General features: G+C 48.0%; 1 protein-coding gene across 1 annotated transcript in view; it reads left to right on the forward strand.

The window, feature by feature from the left end:
* The first annotated feature begins 4,339 nt into the window (after positions 1-4,339).
* Positions 4,340-19,234, forward strand: part of Lancl1 (LanC like 1) — a 44,782-nt gene continuing 29,887 nt past the window's right edge. Inside the window, exons 1-2 of the mRNA XM_045147496.1 lie at positions 4,340-4,541; positions 8,394-8,511. Coding sequence (XP_045003431.1) covers positions 4,461-4,541; positions 8,394-8,511 — 199 coding nt within the window. The 5' untranslated portion in view covers positions 4,340-4,460. The remainder of the gene's footprint in view (positions 4,542-8,393; positions 8,512-19,234) is intronic.

Raw genomic sequence — 19,234 nt, forward strand, 5'->3', positions numbered from 1 at the left:
CAGGAACTGAACTGCCAGGCCCTTTACCAGTAGACAGGTACTATCAGTTACTAGAACTCCCACTTCGCACTAGAGACCACTAAGTCTCCTTAAATCAGTCCTATTCCTGTCACTAAAGCTTGGCACCCACTAGCTAAGAAGAAGCCCTCATTTCTTAGCTTCCTGGGCAGGGAGAGACAGCCATGTTCTCATCAGTAGAACAAGAAGGGAAATGATGGATTTCACTAACTGGCCTATGCACGCCTGTCCTTGCTGGACCATCTCACAAGATGGAATACAGACATGCCTATGACCAGCATGGGTCCATCCTGGACAAGAATTACATAGTAAGGGAAGGATGAACAACATGGAAGAAATCTATAATACTGATTACATAGAACAAAGGTAACCAGAACTAAAAGAAATGCATTTATGTTCATTGCAGTAATTATGAATCAGAATTTAGCTTTTAACCTAATATTTGTTATAACATCTTGAAATTGAAATCTTAAAAAGGAACTAAAGAATGGTGAGACAATATTGACTTTCTCTGTTTAATGTTAACCTAAAATTTCTAGCACTATTCTCTTTTAAAGGCAATAATACAGTGATTATTTTCTGAGATTTCACATGACATCTTCATAAATTAAGACAGGGAACATTATAATACATAAATATATAAAAACCATTAAGTTCATCAAAAGTGGAACGGTCCTTGAAAAAATATAGCTATCAAACCTATGATACTCCATTGGGTTGAATTATACTCAAAATTTGTATGGAGTAGTCCTAAAAGCCAGTACTTCAGCATGGCTACAACTGGAGATGGAGTCTTTAAAGAAGTAATGAAAGTAAAGAAAGACATAGTGTGGGCTTTACTTCCATAGGATGATATCCTTAGGAGAGGTTAGGATACAGGCAGCACAGACTAAGCCATCCAATAAAAAAACAGGGAGGAGATGGCCATTCTTTCTTTTTTTTTTTTTAATTTATTTGAGAGCGACAAACACAGAGAGAAAGACAGAGGGAGAAAGAGAATGGGCGCGCCAGGGCTTCCAGCCTCTGCAAACGAACTCCAGATGCCTGCGCCCCCTTGTGCATCTGGCTAACGTGGGACCTGAGGAACCGAGCCTCGAACCGGGGTCCTTAGTTGTCACTGGCAAGCACTTAACTGCTAAGCCATCTCTCCAGCCCAAGATGGCCATTCTTAAGCCAAGTAGAAAAGCTACAGAAGAAATAAATGTGACCAACATCATGACCTCTTTTACCCTTCAGAACTTTGAGAAGCAAATGAATTCTTGTTGTTTAAGCTACATGGCCAAAAGTTCTCTGGTATGACTGTTGGGGCAGACTAATGTGAGTAGGAAGTCATCTTTGCAGCCTGTGAGCGTGAGGCTAAGTCTTCAAATCACAGTACCAAAATTGTATGGGTTTAACTTCATTGAAAGCCTAAAAAAGTTAACAGACCAGAGAACATACTTGCAATATTGAAAACCAGGGGTGATTAATACCTGCAGTACACTCTTCAAAAGAAATAAAATATCTGAAAAAAATAAAATAATGTCATAACTGATGGAAAAATACACATAGAATATCCACATATAAATCCCAGTCTAATACAAGTTCAACTCTTAGCAACTATTAGCATGCACGTCCACGCGTGTATGCATGCGCGCGCGCACACACACATTCATATTCCCTCTTTTTAAACTGCAAACAAACTCTAGGTACATGCGCCCTCTTGTGTATCTGGCTAAAGTGGGTCGTGGTGAATCAAACCTGGGTCCTTTGGCTTTGCAGGCAAAATGCCTTAATGACTAACCCATCCCTCTAGCCCTGATATTTACATGTTTTATATCACCTCAGTTTTCTGAGAGCAAGGTCATTGCCTGATTGTGTTCCTTGATCTGGCCTTTCCATAATTGTAGGACCAAACAAACCTCCTTTTTTATAACTTACCCAGTTTGTGGTATTGTTCATCAAAAGAATAAAGAGTAATACAGACACAATGCATGAAACCGTACCTAAAGTAACACACACAGATGTAAAACACATGTTGCTGATGCATCATTCTACTAAATATGACATATTTTCTAAAGGACATATGAATTTAATGTTGTGTTAGTTGTCTTTCAGAGAGAATAGGTAGGAAGTGGTGATTAAGAGAAAAAAATGAATAGAGTCTTGCATGCACAGAGGATACTGTACTGCAATCCAGGGAGTACAGTTGGCTAACTTTTGCATTCAAGGTTTAAACACACACACTCCCAATGTTCCTCCCAAATTCAAAACATTATTCAAGCAACCCATGACCTTGCTAGAGTTACCTCATTTAATTGCACTAAACACTTTTGGTGTCCTCAGTTGTTAAAAACTAGAGTCAAACTTGCCTCACTCCCACCTCCCAGAAAATAGACATTTGACATCTAGAAGCGTCTTCTGTCACCACTGGGAGAGATGATCTGCTGAACAGCCATGTGAGAAGACTTCAAAGAAGCATCTGTTTCAAAATGTGCTGGTGTTGAGGTGCCCTGCTGTCCCTCATTATCCTTGTAGACAGTATTTTGCCAGGCTCCTCAAAGCTGACCAACATTCTCTCTTCTTCCCTTTCTCCCTGCAGCCATATACCACTCCCATCTTCCTATGCACACTTTAATTTGCTCCAACACTATCTACTTACGTAAGATGTTGTGTTATGATGTTATTCCTTATGTATGTTATTAGCAAGTCTGAATGGAATACAGTGAGACTAAATTTGAAATAATAATTGATAAAATGCCCTCACTCTTTTTCCTGTCCTCTTTCCTGACTTGAGCTTTCAAACATCCATATTTTTTAAGATATTTATTTATTTGAAAGGAGACAGAGAGAAAGAGAAAAGAAAGGACAAGACATTGAGAAAGAATGGCCACTCTAAGGTGTCCAGTCATTGCAAATGAACTCCAGCTGCATGCATCACTGTGTATCTGGCTTTACATGGGTACTGGGGAATGAAACCTGGATTGTTAGGTTGTGCAGACAAACACCTGAACTGCTGAGCCATCTCTCCAGCCTCAAACATCCATATTTTAAAATATGAAGGATTTCCAGGTTAAAATTTACAAAGGTCCTTTCTAAATCTTCATTTTGGTGAGGGAACTGAGTTAATAAATTTTCTGGGAGATCAATAACTAGAAAACACTGAGCTCGGGGGTGGGGTCAAAGGTAAAGTTTGGGGTAGCATCTACACACGAAATAGCTTGCACCAAGGGGAGATCATGGTGAGGGCTGAACTTTATTACCTGGGGAGGTCTGAGGTTAGGAGCTTCCACTCAACAAAAGTAGTGGCAAGGAGTGACTGACACTTCCACTGGAACAGAAGGAAACTAGTATGTACCAGGTAGGTTTAAGTTTAAGGGAAAGGAAATTATTTCAGACCATGGAGATCATTAATCACTGAAATTGCACGCATGGGTCTCCTTTCTGTTGCCTTCGATTTAGTCATTAAAGGGATTCAATAGAGTCTAATTTAGGTTCAGGAGCAGACTAGATTTCCCGAGAGCTGTAATTTGATAATTTATGTATTTTCCCTCACATTTTATAAGTTGTCATTCGATACCTGCCCTTTGGGCACTCACATAGCCTCTGCACTTTAGGTAAAAATTATCCCCAAAGGACAATGATATCCCTTTCCAACACATACTGGTTTCCTTAATAATGTTGTTTGTAGTGGCTGTAATGGTTTTCTTTTCTTTTTCTTTTTTCCTTCCTTCCTCTCTTCTTCTAGAAACAAAAGGGTCATAAGATCACTGGAAAGGCATTGTCATCCACAAATTTTGTTGAATCACAGCAAAAGTAATACTAACATGTTTAGATCCGAAAGCAACTTTTTACTGCTCTAGATTTTCTTTAAAGGTTTTAGCTGCTATGAATCTAGAATTGAATGCTTTCCTTCATTTCTTTTTCTTTAAATATTGGGTACCTTTGCACATTTTTTTTTGTTCTAAATCAGCTCCTCACTGCACCTACCCAAGAATTAAATCATCTTCTTACTAGCTTTCAGAAATCACAATCCTGTGTCTTTAACAAACTGAAAGCAAGGAGGCGGGCCTGGGTAGCGGCGAAGGCTCTGATTGGTCGAGGTGGCAGGAAGTGGGCGGTGAAAGTTCCGCTTGTGTTGTCGTGCTACGCTGCCCGCGTGAGGCTGTCCGGCGGAGGCTCGCGGCGCGCGGCGTGCGGCGTGCGCCGGTCCTCGCGTTCGCGGCGTGGGGCGCGGGTGTACCTCGGGCCCCGTGCGTCTGCGTGGGCTCCGCGCCCTGGCTGCCTGTGTGCGCGTGTGCCGCGCGCGCCCGGGTCCCCTCGGCCGGTCGGCCTTGCGCAGCGGCGGCGCGGGACAGAAGCGGCTGCCGGGGCGCCTACCGCCGCCCTCGCATCCCGGCTGGGAGCCCCAGCGCAACCTCGGCCCTCTCTTTCCCCTGTTCTGCAGGCTCGCTTCCGGCATCATGGCTCAAAGGGCCTTCCCGAATCCTTATGCCGATTATAACAAATCCCTGGCCGAAGGCTACTTTGATGCTGCTGGGAGGGTGAGTCCGGGCCTACCTGCCTGCATCCACCTGTCCCCGCCAACCCCCGGTTGGGAACGGGCCTCTCCTCCGCCCTCGGTGGAAGGGTTGTTTGGCCTCCCTCTTCTGAAAACACGTGATTGGAGGAGAAATACTTAAGTATATAAGAGGCACGTTAAGGTATACCATTTGAGGTCTTTAACATGTTGAATGTGAAATTAAAAAAAAAAAACTCACTGTTAGTATTTCTGAAGAAATAGCCTCAAGCATTGAGAATATAACATAAAAATCGGCGGCTTCACAGCTTAGGTAGTTGGTATTTGCGATTGCTTTTGAAGGGACACGAGGACATCTGATGCTATTCCCCGTTGGATGTTATTCCTTTATCACTATAGACAGTTATGGGAGGGTTATGATAGAGCAAATGGCATGTGTAACTGACAGTACTGAGAGAAATGTGCCTGAGGCCTGGGATTCTTTGTACAGCTGCTCTTCTGTCAAGAACATCCCCAAAGCTGTAAGGAAGGAAGATAAGAGGACTGTGATGGTTTAATGTGTCTCCCATAAACTTAGGTGTTCTGGATGCTAGGTTCCCCAGCTGCTGACAGTTGGAAATTAAAGCCTCCTGGAGGCGTGTATTATTTGGGCGAGCTGATGAGTGTTATAGCTAGGTTACCCATGCCAGTGTTTGGCCCACTTTCCTGTTGCTGTGATCCACCTGATGTTGGCCAAGGGGGTGATGTGCACCCTCTCTGCTCATGCCATCATTTTCCCTGCCATCATGGAGATTCCTCCTCGAGCCTGAAAGCCAAAATAAACCCTATTTCCCCCCCCCCCCCACAAGTTGCTCTTTGTTGGGGGATTTCTACCAGCAATGCGAACCTGACTGCAGCAAGGGCCCAAATGGTTGGAGAAATGGGTGTAAAGTCAAGCCTAAGAAAGTGTGTATGTAGTTAGGATCTATTAGTTAATGATCAGTATTGAGCTGCCATAATAAAGCTTTTTGTCGTCGTCTTGAGTTGGATGGCTTGCCTGTTGCCTTCTGGGCCTGCCTTCTGCCTCACTCAGCAGGCTGAAGCTGCAGGATGAGTCCTGTCTTGTTGGAGGAAGGTGTGCCGCTTCATGCTAGCTTGGCAGCTGACTGAGAAGTGTGGTTCTCTTGTTAGGCTGCTTATAAGCTAATTGCTTTCACAATTTTTTTTTTCTGTTTCAATTCTTGAGATGTCGGCCTAGAACCTACTTTATAGTCACCCTGGCCTCAAACTCACAGCAGTCTTCCTGCCTTAGCTTTCTGAGTACTCACATGATAGATTTGAGCCACCAAATCCTGCCCTCAAATATAATACATTGCTGAGGAAGGCAAAAAAATAAAGGGCATAAATCTGACTATACATAGTTTGGGATCCTGTAAAGAAATGTCACCTAGCTCTAAAAATAGTGTTGAAGCAAGACCAGCCCCTGGAGATCTGTCTTCAATTTGTTAACATAAAGATTGCAGTAAGGAACTGATCTATTCTGGTGGTTGTCGGGGGAGGGGGAATTTAGAGACTCTTATCTTAATTGCTAGAGTTCCAACAGTTTGGTGGGCTGCCACAAGCAGTCAGTATTCACAGGTAGGTCACGTTAAATGCAGTATGTGCCAAATAAAAAATGGCCCCTTCTCAGGGCTGAACAGTTCTCCTTATGCATGGCTTCCTGAAGACTGGCCAACACAGTGATTATTTTACATGATCTATGTACAAAATGACACGTTCTCCTGCCCATCTGCTTCTGCTTCTCTTTATGTTAATCTTAAAAGTATTTTATCTTGCTAAATCTATTTGCAAGTGTTGTTGAAGACTTCACCTTTTGGCAGAAACTGTTAAATAATGGTAGTATGTTCATCAAACATGTGGCTTCTTCCTTTCATGCTGAAGGAAAGAATGTTCCTGGTTTTTAATATATCTTAAAAATGAGACTCTGGGCCAGGTGTGGTGCTGCACACCTTTAACCCAGCACTTGGGGGAGCTGAGGTAGAAAGATCACTATGAGTTTGAGGGCATCTTGAGATTATAAATTCCAGTAAATTCCAGGTCACCTTGTGCTAGAACAAGACCCTACCTCGAAAACCAAAAAGTAAAAAGAAAAGAGAGAAACTGATCATAACAGGTAGTGGCTGAATTTGCATCTCTAATCCTTACATGGTAAAACACAGTGTTTCTACCTTCATGATATTCCTTTAACATTGTACTGAAATTCTAATGCTCTGAGAAATCTAAGTTTGGGAATTATAAGTTCCTAAAATTGTTGCTTAATTAAAGTTACTTTAAAAAATTATTTGAGAGAGAGGCAGATAGAGAGAATGGGTGTGCCAGGGCCTCCAGCTACTGTAAACAAACTCCAGACACATGCACTACCTTGTGTATCTGGCTTATGTGGGTACTGGGGAATTGAACCTGGGTCCTTTGGCATTGGTGGCAAGCACCTTAACCTCTAAGCCATCTCTTCATCCCTAAAGTGACTTTTTAAGAGCCTTAGTAATATAGTGTGTATAGAACTTTAAACATGGTTTTCACCTGGCTTTATGGAGAATATGCATTGAGGAACATAATGATTGTCTAAGTCTCATAGTTTATCCAGTCTTCTTAACTTGATGTAGACCCTTGGGCTGCAAAAGAATTATTAAAATGTCAACATTGATGTTTCTGAATGAAAAAGACCTGTGACAATCTTACTGAATCCTAAAATAGATAGCCTTCTGAAATTTGTAAGGCAGATGTCACCTTACTTTATGAAAGTAGTTGAAGCCTAAGGAAGTTAGGCATTGAGACACTCCACTAACATCAGGTAAGTATGCAGCCATACCCGTGAAGCCCTTCCTCCTGCTGTGCACCATGTTGGGTATGGGTCATGTTCTTGCCACTCTGCTTGAGGTTCCTGAGTTCATTTTGCATTTTTTAAATATTTTATTTATTTATTGGAGATAGAGTGGGTACACCAGGGCACCAAGCAACTGCAAACGAATTCCAGATTACGTGGTCCTGGAGAATTGAACCTGGGTCCTTTGGCTTTGTAGGCAAGTGCCTTAACTGCTAAGCCATCTCTTTGCCCTCATTTTGTATTTTTCATGCTGCTTCAATTAAAAAAAAAAAAAAAGTTTACCAGATTTGAAAATATTAAAACAAGTTAGAATACCTTTTCAGGATTTAACATTGCCACTGCTTGGTATAGCAGCTTCAAATCAGCATCTAACTCTCTTTTGATCTGTGCTTCATAAAATGACTTTTTAATTTTTCTGATACAGCGTCTCACTATAGCTCAAGCTGGCCTCAAACTCCTCCTCCTGTGTCAGTCTCCCAAATGTCAGAGATACAGGCATGTATCTCTGTTACCTAACTTGAAGTAACTTTTATTAAAATAAAATGTTGAAATAAATAATATGGGCTTCTCACTGGGTGGAAACTTACATGTAAAACATTTAGCTTACAATAATATTTCTTACCTTAAGTAGAAAAATCTAGTAGTGCGTTTGAGTTTCATTAATGTGTTGTTATTCTCTGGGTCCCTCAGGCATAAAATGTGACCTTAGGGGTGATAACATACCTTCCAATTTTTTTGTTGTTGTTGTTGCTTTTTGATTTTTCGAGGTAGGGTCTCACTCAAGTCCAGGCTGACCTGGAATTCACTATGGAGTCTCAGGGTGGCCTCGAACTCATGGCAATCCTCTTACCTCTGCCTCCCGAGTGCTGGGATTAAAGGCGTGCACCACCACGCCCGGCTACCTTCCAATTTTTGATACCCTGTTTTAAAAGAAGTTAGATGGCTTTTTCTTTTTGTTTTTTTTTTAAACATACTAATGTTTATGTGTGTGTGTGTGTGTGTTAATTTCTGTAGCTGACTCCTGAATTCTCACAGCGTTTGACCATTAAGATTCGAGAACTCCTTCAGAGAATGGAGAGAGGACTGAAGTCAGCAGACCCTCGTGATGGCACGGGGTACACCGGCTGGGCAGGTAAGTTTAGAGTGCTGGCTGAGCTTGCATGTTCATTTTGCATGAGAGGGAAAGAACTGTGGAGGGTAATACTCACTACATGAGGGAAACAGAAGTGTGGAGACTCACGCTCACTACATGAGAGAGAAAGAGAACTATAGAGGGTCACGCTCAATGCATGAGAGGGAAAGGGAACTGTGGAGGGCCACGCTCGCTGCGTGAGAGGGAAAGGGAACTGTGGAGGGCCACGCTCACTGCGTGAGAGGGAAAGGCAACTGTGGCGGGTCACGCTCGCTGTGTGAGAGGGAAAGGGAACTGTGGAGGGCCACGCTCACTACATGAGAGGGAAAGGGAACTGTGGAGGGCCACGCTCACTGCGTGAGAGGGAAAGGGAACTGTGGAGGGTCACGCTCGCTGTGTGAGAGGGAAAGGGAACTGTGGAGGGCCACGTTCACTACATGAGAGGGAAAGGGAACTGTGGAGGGCCACGCTCGCTGTGTGAGAGGGAAAGGGAACTGTGGAGGGCCACGCTCTCTGCGTGAGAGGGAAAGGGAACTGTGGAGGGTCACGCTCGCTGTGTGAGAGGGAAAGGGAACTGTGGAGGGCCACGCTCTCTGCGTGAGAGGGAAAGGGAACTGTGGAGGGCCACGTTCACTACATGAGAGGGAAAGGGAACTGTGGAGGGCCACGCTCACTACATGAGAGGGAAAGGGAACTGTGGAGGGCCACGCTCACTGCGTGAGAGGGAAAGGGAACTGTGGAGGGTCACGCTCGCTGTGTGAGAGGGAAAGGGAACTGTGGAGGGCCACGCTCGCTGTGTGAGAGGGAAAGGGAACTGTGGAGGGCCACGCTCTCTGCGTGAGAGGGAAAGGGAACTGTGGAGGGCCACGCTCGCTGTGTGAGAGGGAAAGGGAACTGTGGAGGGCCACGCTCTCTGCGTGAGAGGGAAAGGGAACTGTGGAGGGCCACGTTCACTACATGAGAGGGAAAGGGAACTGTGGAGGGCCACGCTCACTACATGAGAGGGAAAGGGAACTGTGGAGGGCCACGCTCACTGCGTGAGAGGGAAAGGGAACTGTGGAGGGTCACGCTCGCTGTGTGAGAGGGAAAGGGAACTGTGGAGGGCCACGCTCTCTGCGTGAGAGGGAAAGGGAACTGTGGAGGGCCACGTTCACTACATGAGAGGGAAAGGGAACTGTGGAGGGCCACGCTCGCTGTGTGAGAGGGAAAGGGAACTGTGGAGGGCCACGCTCTCTGCGTGAGAGGGAAAGGGAACTGTGGAGGGCCACGCTCGCTGCGTGAGAGGGAAAGGGAACTGTGGAGGGCCACGCTCACTACATGAGAGGGAAAGGGAACTGTGGAGGGTCACGCTCACTGCGTGAGAGGGAAAGGGAACTGTGGAGGGCCACGCTCACTGCGTGAGAGGGAAAGGGAACTGTGGAGGGCCACGCTCACTGTGTGAGAGGGAAAGGGAACTGTGGAGGGCCACGTTCACTACATGAGAGGGAAAGGGAACTGTGGAGGGCCACGCTCACTACATGAGAGGGAAAGGGAACTGTGGAGGGCCACGCTCACTGCGTGAGAGGGAAAGGGAACTGTGGAGGGTCACGCTCGCTGTGTGAGAGGGAAAGGGAACTGTGGAGGGCCACGCTCGCTGTGTGAGAGGGAAAGGGAACTGTGGAGGGCCACGCTCTCTGCGTGAGAGGGAAAGGGAACTGTGGAGGGCCACGCTCGCTGTGTGAGAGGGAAAGGGAACTGTGGAGGGCCACGCTCTCTGCGTGAGAGGGAAAGGGAACTGTGGAGGGCCACGTTCACTACATGAGAGGGAAAGGGAACTGTGGAGGGCCACGCTCACTACATGAGAGGGAAAGGGAACTGTGGAGGGCCACGCTCACTGCGTGAGAGGGAAAGGGAACTGTGGAGGGTCACGCTCGCTGTGTGAGAGGGAAAGGGAACTGTGGAGGGCCACGCTCTCTGCGTGAGAGGGAAAGGGAACTGTGGAGGGCCACGTTCACTACATGAGAGGGAAAGGGAACTGTGGAGGGCCACGCTCGCTGTGTGAGAGGGAAAGGGAACTGTGGAGGGCCACGCTCTCTGCGTGAGAGGGAAAGGGAACTGTGGAGGGCCACGCTCGCTGCGTGAGAGGGAAAGGGAACTGTGGAGGGCCACGCTCACTACATGAGAGGGAAAGGGAACTGTGGAGGGTCACGCTCACTGCGTGAGAGGGAAAGGGAACTGTGGAGGGCCACGCTCACTGCGTGAGAGGGAAAGGGAACTGTGGAGGGCCACGCTCACTGTGTGAGAGGGAAAGGGAACTGTGGAGGGTCACGCTCGCTGTGTGAGAGGGAAAGGGAACTGTGGAGGGCCACGCTCTCTGCGTGAGAGGGAAAGGGAACTGTGGAGGGTCACGCTCGCTGCGTGAGAGGGAAAGGGAACTGTGGAGGGCCACGCTCACTACATGAGAGGGAAAGGGAACTGTGGAGGGTCACGCTCACTGCGTGAGAGGGAAAGGGAACTGTGGAGGGCCACGCTCACTGCGTGAGAGGGAAAGGGAACTGTGGAGGGCCACGCTCACTGCGTGAGAGGGAAAGGGAACTGTGGCGGGCCACGCTCACTGCGTGAGAGGGAAAGGCAACTGTGGCGGGTCACGCTCACTCTGTGAGAGGGAAAGGGAACTGTGGAGGGCCACGCTCACTGCGTGAGAGGGAAAGGGAACTGTGGCGGGCCACGCTCACTGCGTGAGAGGGAAAGGCAACTGTGGCGGGTCACGCTCACTCTGTGAGAGGGAAAGGGAACTGTGGAGGGCCACGTTCACTGCGTGAGAGGGAAAGGGAACTGTGGAGGGCCACGCTCACTACATGAGAGGGAAAGGCAACTGTGGCGGGTCACGCTCACTGCGTGAGAGGGAAAGGCAACTGTGGCGGGTCACGCTCGCTGCGTGAGAGGGAAAGGGAACTGTGGAGGGCCACGTTCGCTGCGTGAGAGGGAAAGGGAACTGGAGGGCCACGTTCACTACGTGAGAGGGAAAGGGAACTGTGGAGGGTCAAGCTCACTGCGTGAGAGGGAAAGGGAACTGTGGAGGGCCACGCTCACTGCGTGAGAGGGAAAGGGAACTGTGGAGGGCCACGCTCACTGCGTGAGAGGGAAAGGGAACTGTGGAGGGTCACGCTCGCTGCTTGAGAGGGAAAGGGAACTGTGGGGGGCCACGCTTGCTGCGTGAGAGGGAACTGTGGAGGGCCACGCTCGCTGCTTGAGAGGGAAAGGGAACTGTGGAGGGCCACGTTCACTGCATGAGAGGGAAAGGGAACTGTGGAGGGCCACGCTCTCTGCGTGAGAGGGAAAGGGAACTGTGGAGGGTCACGCTCGCTGCTTGAGAGGGAAAGGGAACTGTGGAGGGTCACGTTCACTGCGTGAGAGGGAAAGGGAACTGTGGAGGGCCACGCTCGCTGCGTGAGAGGGAAAGGGAACTGTGGAGGGCCACGCTCGCTGCGTGAGAGGGAAAGGGAACTGTTGCGGGTCACGCTCGCTGCGTGAGAGGGAAAGGGAACTGTGGAGGGCCACGTTCACTGCGTGAGAGGGAAAGGGAACTGTGGAAGGCCACGCTCACTACGTGAGAGGGAAAGGGAACTGTGGAGGGCCACGCTCACTGCGTGAGAGGGAAAGGGAACTGTGGAGGGCCACGTTCACTGCGTGAGAGGGAAAGGGAACTGTGGAGGGCCACGTTCACTACATGAGAGGGAAAGGGAACTGTGGAGGGCCACGCTCACTGTGTGAGAGGGAAAGGGAACTGTGGAGGGTCACGCTCGCTGCGTGAGAGGGAAAGGGAACTGTGGAGGGCCACGCTCTCTGCGTGAGAGGGAAAGGGAACTGTGGAGGGCCACGCTCGCTGCGTGAGAGGGAAAGGGAACTGTGGAGGGCCACGCTCACTACATGAGAGGGAAAGGGAACTGTGGAGGGTCACGCTCACTGCGTGAGAGGGAAAGGGAACTGTGGAGGGCCACGCTCACTGTGTGAGAGGGAAAGGGAACTGTGGAGGGCCACGCTCACTGTGTGAGAGGGAAAGGGAACTGTAGAGGGTCACGCTCGCTGTGTGAGAGGGAAAGGGAACTGTGGAGGGCCACGCTCTCTGCGTGAGAGGGAAAGGGAACTGTGGAGGGTCACGCTCGCTGCGTGAGAGGGAAAGGGAACTGTGGAGGGCCACGCTCACTACGTGAGAGGGAAAGGGAACTGTGGAGGGTCACGCTCACTGCGTGAGAGGGAAAGGGAACTGTGGAGGGCCACGCTCACTGCGTGAGAGGGAAAGGGAACTGTGGAGGGCCACGCTCACTGCGTGAGAGGGAAAGGGAACTGTGGCGGGCCACGCTCACTGCGTGAGAGGGAAAGGCAACTGTGGCGGGTCACGCTCACTCTGTGAGAGGGAAAGGGAACTGTGGAGGGCCACGTTCACTGCGTGAGAGGGAAAGGGAACTGTGGAGGGCCACGGTCACTACGTGAGAGGGAAAGGGAACTGTGGAGGGCCACGCTCACTACATGAGAGGGAAAGGCAACTGTGGCGGGTCACGCTCACTGCGTGAGAGGGAAAGGCAACTGTGGCGGGTCACGCTCGCTGCGTGAGAGGGAAAGGGAACTGTGGAGGGCCACGTTCGCTGCGTGAGAGGGAAAGGGAACTGGAGGGCCACGTTCACTACGTGAGAGGGAAAGGGAACTGTGGAGGGTCACGCTCACTGCGTGAGAGGGAAAGGGAACTGTGGAGGGCCACGCTCACTGCGTGAGAGGGAAAGGGAACTGTGGAGGGCCACGCTCACTGCGTGAGAGGGAAAGGGAACTGTGGAGGGTCACGCTCGCTGCTTGAGAGTGAAAGGGAACTGTGGGGGGCCACGCTTGCTGCGTGAGAGGGAACTGTGGAGGGCCACGCTCGCTGCTTGAGAGGGAAAGGGAACTGTGGAGGGCCACGTTCACTGCATGAGAGGGAAAGGGAACTGTGGAGGGCCACGCTCTCTGCGTGAGAGGGAAAGGGAACTGTGGAGGGTCACGCTCGCTGCTTGAGAGGGAAAGGGAACTGTGGAGGGTCACGTTCACTGCGTGAGAGGGAAAGGGAACTGTGGAGGGCCACGCTCGCTGCGTGAGAGGGAAAGGGAACTGTGGAGGGCCACGCTCGCTGCGTGAGAGGGAAAGGGAACTGTTGCGGGTCACGCTCGCTGCGTGAGAGGGAAAGGGAACTGTGGAGGGCCACGTTCACTGCGTGAGAGGGAAAGGGAACTGTGGAGGGCCACGCTCACTACGTGAGAGGGAAAGGGAACTGTGGAGGGCCACGCTCACTGCGTGAGAGGGAAAGGGAACTGTGGAGGGCCACGTTCACTGCGTGAGAGGGAAAGGGAACTGTGGAGGGCCACGTTCACTGCGTGAGAGGGAAAGGGAACTGTGGAGGGCCACGCTCGCTGCTTGAGAGGGAAAGGGAACTGTGGAGTGTCACGCCACGCTCGCTGCGTGAGAGGGAAAGGGAACTGTGGAGGGCCACGTTCACTGCATGAGAGGGAAAGGGAACTGTGGAGGGCCACGCTCGCTGCGTGAGAGGGAAAGGGAACTGTGGAGGGCCACGCTCGCTGCGTGAGAGGGAAAGGGAACTGTGGAGGGTCACGTTCGCTGCGTGAGAGGGAAAGGGAACTGTGGAGGGCCACGCTCACTGCGTGAGAGGGAAAGGGAACTGTGGAGGGCCACACTCACTGCGTGAGAGGGAATGGGAACTGTGGAGGGCCACGCTTGCTGCGCGAGAGGGAAAGGGAACTGTGGAGGGCCACGCTCGCTGCGTGAGAGGGAAAGGGAACTGTGGAGGGTCACGCTCGCTGCTTGAGAGGGAAAGGGAACTGTGGGGGGCCACGCTTGCTGCGTGAGAGGGAACTGTGGAGGGCCACGCTCGCTGCGTGAGAGGGAAAGGGAACTGTGGAGGGCCACGCTCGCTGCGTGAGAGGGAAAGGGAACTGTGGCGGGTCACGCTCGCTGCGTGAGAGGGAAAGGGAACTGTGGCGGGTCACGCTCGCTGTGTGAGAGGGAAAGGGAACTGTGGAGGGCCACGCTCAGTACATGAGAGGGAAAGGGAACTGTGGAGGGCCACGTTCACTACATGAGAGGGAAAGGGAACTGTGGAGGGCCACGCTCGCTGCGTGAGAGGGAATGGGAGCTGTGGAGGGCCACACTCTCTGCGTGAGAGGGAAAGGGAGCTGTGGAGGGCCACGCTCACTGCATGAGAGGGAAAGGGAACTGTGGCGGGCCACGCTCGCTGCGTGAGAGGGAAAGGGAATTGTGGAGGGCCACGCTCACTGCATGAGAGGGAAAGGGAACTGTGGAGGGCCACGCTCGCTACGTGAGAGGGAAAGGGAACTGTGGAGGGTCACGCTCGCTGCGTGAGAGGGAAAGGGAACTGTGGAGGGCCACGCTCGCTGCTTGAGAGGGAAAGGGAACTGTGGAGGGCCACGCCCGCTGCGTGAGAGGGAAAGGGAACTGTGGAGGGCCACGCTCGCTGCTTGAGAGGGAAAGGGAACTGTGGAGGGCCACGCTCGCTGCTTGAGAGGGAAAGGGAACTGTGGAGGGCCACGCTCGCTGCTTGAGAGGGAAAGGGAACTGTGGAGGGTCACGCTCGCTGCGTGAGAGGGTAAGGGAACTGTGGAGGGTCACGCTCACTGCATGAGAGGAAAAGCAGCCTGGAATAGTGAGACTAACAGTGCAGCCTTCAGTGCTCTTCCTACATTTGCGTGGAGTCACTGCTTCTGAGGATTGTTGTGCTCTCTACCATGCTAACCCTCATGTGAACAGAGCCGTACACATAGGGCAGAGTAAGCATGCTGCTTGTCGTCATGCCTGACATTGGGTGTCTACTGTACTTTTTGAGACAATAATTGTATTTTCATCATTACATAGTTAATTTGAGGAGTGCCTGAAATGGAGGTAAGGAGGATTGATCCTCAAGGTACCAAGGCTGTCTAGAGGGTCATTTTTAAACAACTGCCCTGTAACATTGATCTATGCAGGCACATTAGGGAATCTAGGCTCAATGAGTGAATCCTTCCATGCAGTCATTGCTGGCTGGTGGCTTTCCTATTTACCAATCCCAATCACTGAGAACTTGCAGGAAGTTGAAAAACTGGTATGCTGGTGTCAAAGAAGTGAGAAAAACCAAACAAGGAAAATTGAAGGGCTGCAGTCAGTTTACCTGATAAAGAGATGGAAAGATATCTTCATAGTCTTGATGAGGCTAGAGATTCTGTTTGCCACGTTTGTAGCTTAAGGACATTGAATTTCATTTTAAGACATTGTGTTTGTGAGGCAGTGCAAATTCCTGGGCCTCACAGCAAAGGTTTTGGTTGAGTATGTTATGAGCAGGCACCTGGAATATGCATTGGACCGCAGCTGCCATCCTGGTGTCGATGGTGGCCTATGGAGTGCTGTTCAGCAGCCAGCATCTCTTGGAGAGCTGTTGACTAGTGGCAACTTCTTAGCAGTTCTCCTTCATGTGACTAATATTCCTTTTTTCTTAACAAGGCTAGCAAAGGTAGATAAAACCAGAAATAATGTTAATTACAGAGAGCCTTAAGGTCAGTATTTTGAATTATAACAGATAATGTTGAGACATTTCTGAACACAAGGAATAGTGCAATGAGAATAATAGGACATTTTGTTTCAAAAAGAAAGTTACCACATCTCGTTTATCATGTACTGATTTACAGCTGTAGTGTAATTGATAGGTTACTCTCACTGATAGGAGCATTACTGTTCTTTATTTGACCATAACTGTTTGAAACAAGCAGGGCAAGTGCAGTGCACAGCTGTGTTTAGCTTCCTTCCATTGCACATTATGACACATGAGACCACACTTACAGATCCTTTCTTAAGGGATTTGAAGTTTCTATTTTATTATCCCAGGCCAGAGAAAAGAGACAGAAAAGCACTTATAACAGATGACAGATATGATTTCAAAACAGATTACAAAAAGAATGATTCAAACCCCTAAATCACCCACTCAGGTGAGTTTACATTATTTATTGTAAAGAACCTTGCTTTAGAGGGAAAAGAAAGGGAGATTGCTTTTAACAATGCCAGGAAAAACCATCAGTTGGACTTCCCTCATTGCTAGAGCTAACTGAGAAGCTAAAAGTCACTCTTTCTTTAGAAAATGAAAAGAATTTTCTTTTCTTTTGAAGTGCAAATTTGTTAGTGTAAATATTCTGGCTGTGTTAGGTTTCTGGCCTGATCTCCTTTGAATGCCTGTGTGTTTTATTCTCAAGTATCTGTCACACTCATTGCTGGCTCCTGGAAGCACTTTATATGGCAAGTGTCTGAGGCAAACTGGCATACTAAGCAGGTTAGGATATCTTCAGTTGCTGATAGTTTTATGAGGTAGCATAAAATCTAGATAAATTTGCTAATGGCTTTTGGGGCAAGGTTCCTAGTGTGCCTTAATTGAACACTGTTAAAAAGCCATTATTTCCATATAGGATGAACTGTCTCATGTAAAGTGCTACTCTGTGCCCTTCAGACAGTCTGAAAAATGTAAAGCTCCAAATTACCTAAGAAATTAACACTGATTGGCCACAGAAAATCATGATGTTAACTGCCTTCTCCTAGCCTAGTCACAACTGTGTTAATACACCCACAGCAGCACAATAAAAACACTTGGTGTTTCTTGAAAAGCACTGTTTTTCAAAGGATATTTATATGCATTGGACCGTGTGTGTGTGTGTGTGTGTGTGTGTGTGTGTGTGTGTGTGTGTATTTGTATGCTGCTTTGTGCATGCCCCATGTTATCTTTATAAAATGCTTTTTTAAATTTTATTTTATATATATTATAATAAGTTATACTTCTTTTCCTTCAACTTATTTTTCCTCATCCCAGCTCCCATTACTCTGGGGCCCTCAGTGGGGTTATGGTATTCCCTGTGGGGTCATGAAAGCCTAAGTCAGTTCTGTGGGGTGCGGAGAGATGCCTCAAGGTGTTCTTTCTCACTTGTGGTTCTTAGTCTTTACACCTCCTCTTCCACGATGTTAAGAAATAAAACTATACTTCTTTAGCATAGTTCAACACAAAATTTAGTACCATATTTTTTATAAATATTACCTAATTGTTGGAACAGTTTACTAATAACCAAAACCACATTACTTTGGGAAAATCTTCAAAACATGTGGTAGTTTTTGAGCATTTGTTGTCAACATACTCTTGCAAGTGATATTATGTATGGTTTACAAGAGCAAAAACATGTAATTGCAGTTGATTAGATCTTTAAGTTGCCTTCTTATTCTGTTACATTTCATTCTCCAGTAGAAATGTGGGCTTATAGCCCCTGCTGGCTTATGAGATTAGGATTTGGAATACAAATAGTCTCAGTGGTGTGAGTATGATGGTTTATTTTTCCCCTGTGGAAAGGAAAGCCAGAGAGAGGCAGTGAAGGGCCCATATGGTAACTTCGGCATGGTAATTCATTTCTGCTTTGGCATCCCTCAGCCATTCATTAGGCCTCTTAATCAGTCTAGTCATTATGTGGTCTCCTCAAGCTGAGGGAAGAAAGAAGAAGCAAAGAAAACTGCATTCCTTTCCCTGCAAGACTTTCTTGATGTCCCACTCACCATTTCTGCTCACTTGCTCACTTTATATTTGCTGCCCATAACCACATAGTCACTCCTGTTAATAAGAAAAGGTGATAAATGCAGTCTGTTAGCTGGAGTTCTCGTCATGTCTCCTACAAACCCCATGTAGCACAAAAAAGAAAAACATCTTTGCCACTATGTTCTTCAGAAGCCACTTGAACCTGGTCCTCATTTTTTCCATTTGCTTACAATGGCTAACGTCTGCCACTCTGGTGGAAATTGTTATGAGAATAAATTTACTGGCTAAGGTCATGACTTGCTGGGTGTACAGAGCTTACTGTGCAAGCATGAGGACCTGAATTTGGATTTCCAGCACCCAAGTGAAAGCCAGGTATGTTGGCACACACCTGTAATCTCAGCACCAGGGGGACAGAAACAGAGAATCTACAAGATTCTCGTACTTTGTTTATTGGGTCAATGAATCCTGGGTTCATTGAAAGACCTTGTCTCAAAAAATATGTTGGAGAGTGATTAGGGTACACACCCGACATTGACATCTGGTCTCCACACACATGTGCACATATACACAAGCACCCACGCTCATGTGTGCCCCCAAACATACAAACATGCAGACATACATATCCACACACCCATACACATACCAAAAAGAAGAGAAGAAAGGATCCATTTATCAGTGTCAGAAAGTGTTCCTGAATTCTGCTAAGCAGTTCTTTGCCTGTTTTCCACTTCAGGTTGGTGTGAAACAAATTTCTTTCTTTTGAGTTTTGTCCTCATTTCATAAATGTTGTTTTGATGGAGCTTACTGTGGAGATGTGTTGTAGGTATGTGAAGTCATAAATAATTTTCCTAGGACTGAGTGTAAATCTAAAAGAGACTGTAACTACTACTATGAAACATTTCCATTTTCTCTGCATGGTTAACTAGCTCTCTGACCCCCCTTTCTGCCTTTCAAACAATTATTTGCTAGTATAGCATTATGAAGTCCTTAATTTGCTTGTACCATGCATCAGTCCATACTAAACTCAATACACAGCTTACTTTTAGAGAGAGTGGGTGTGTGCGCATGTGTATGTATTTTCCACCATTCAGCAAAACTTGGAACAAAATGGTAACAGAATAGTTAGATTTTCTGGTAATGCACCTTTGT

The sequence above is a fragment of the Jaculus jaculus genome, chromosome 4, assembly GCF_020740685.1.
Source record: "Jaculus jaculus isolate mJacJac1 chromosome 4, mJacJac1.mat.Y.cur, whole genome shotgun sequence".
In the NCBI taxonomy this organism is placed as follows: Eukaryota; Metazoa; Chordata; class Mammalia; order Rodentia; family Dipodidae; genus Jaculus; species Jaculus jaculus.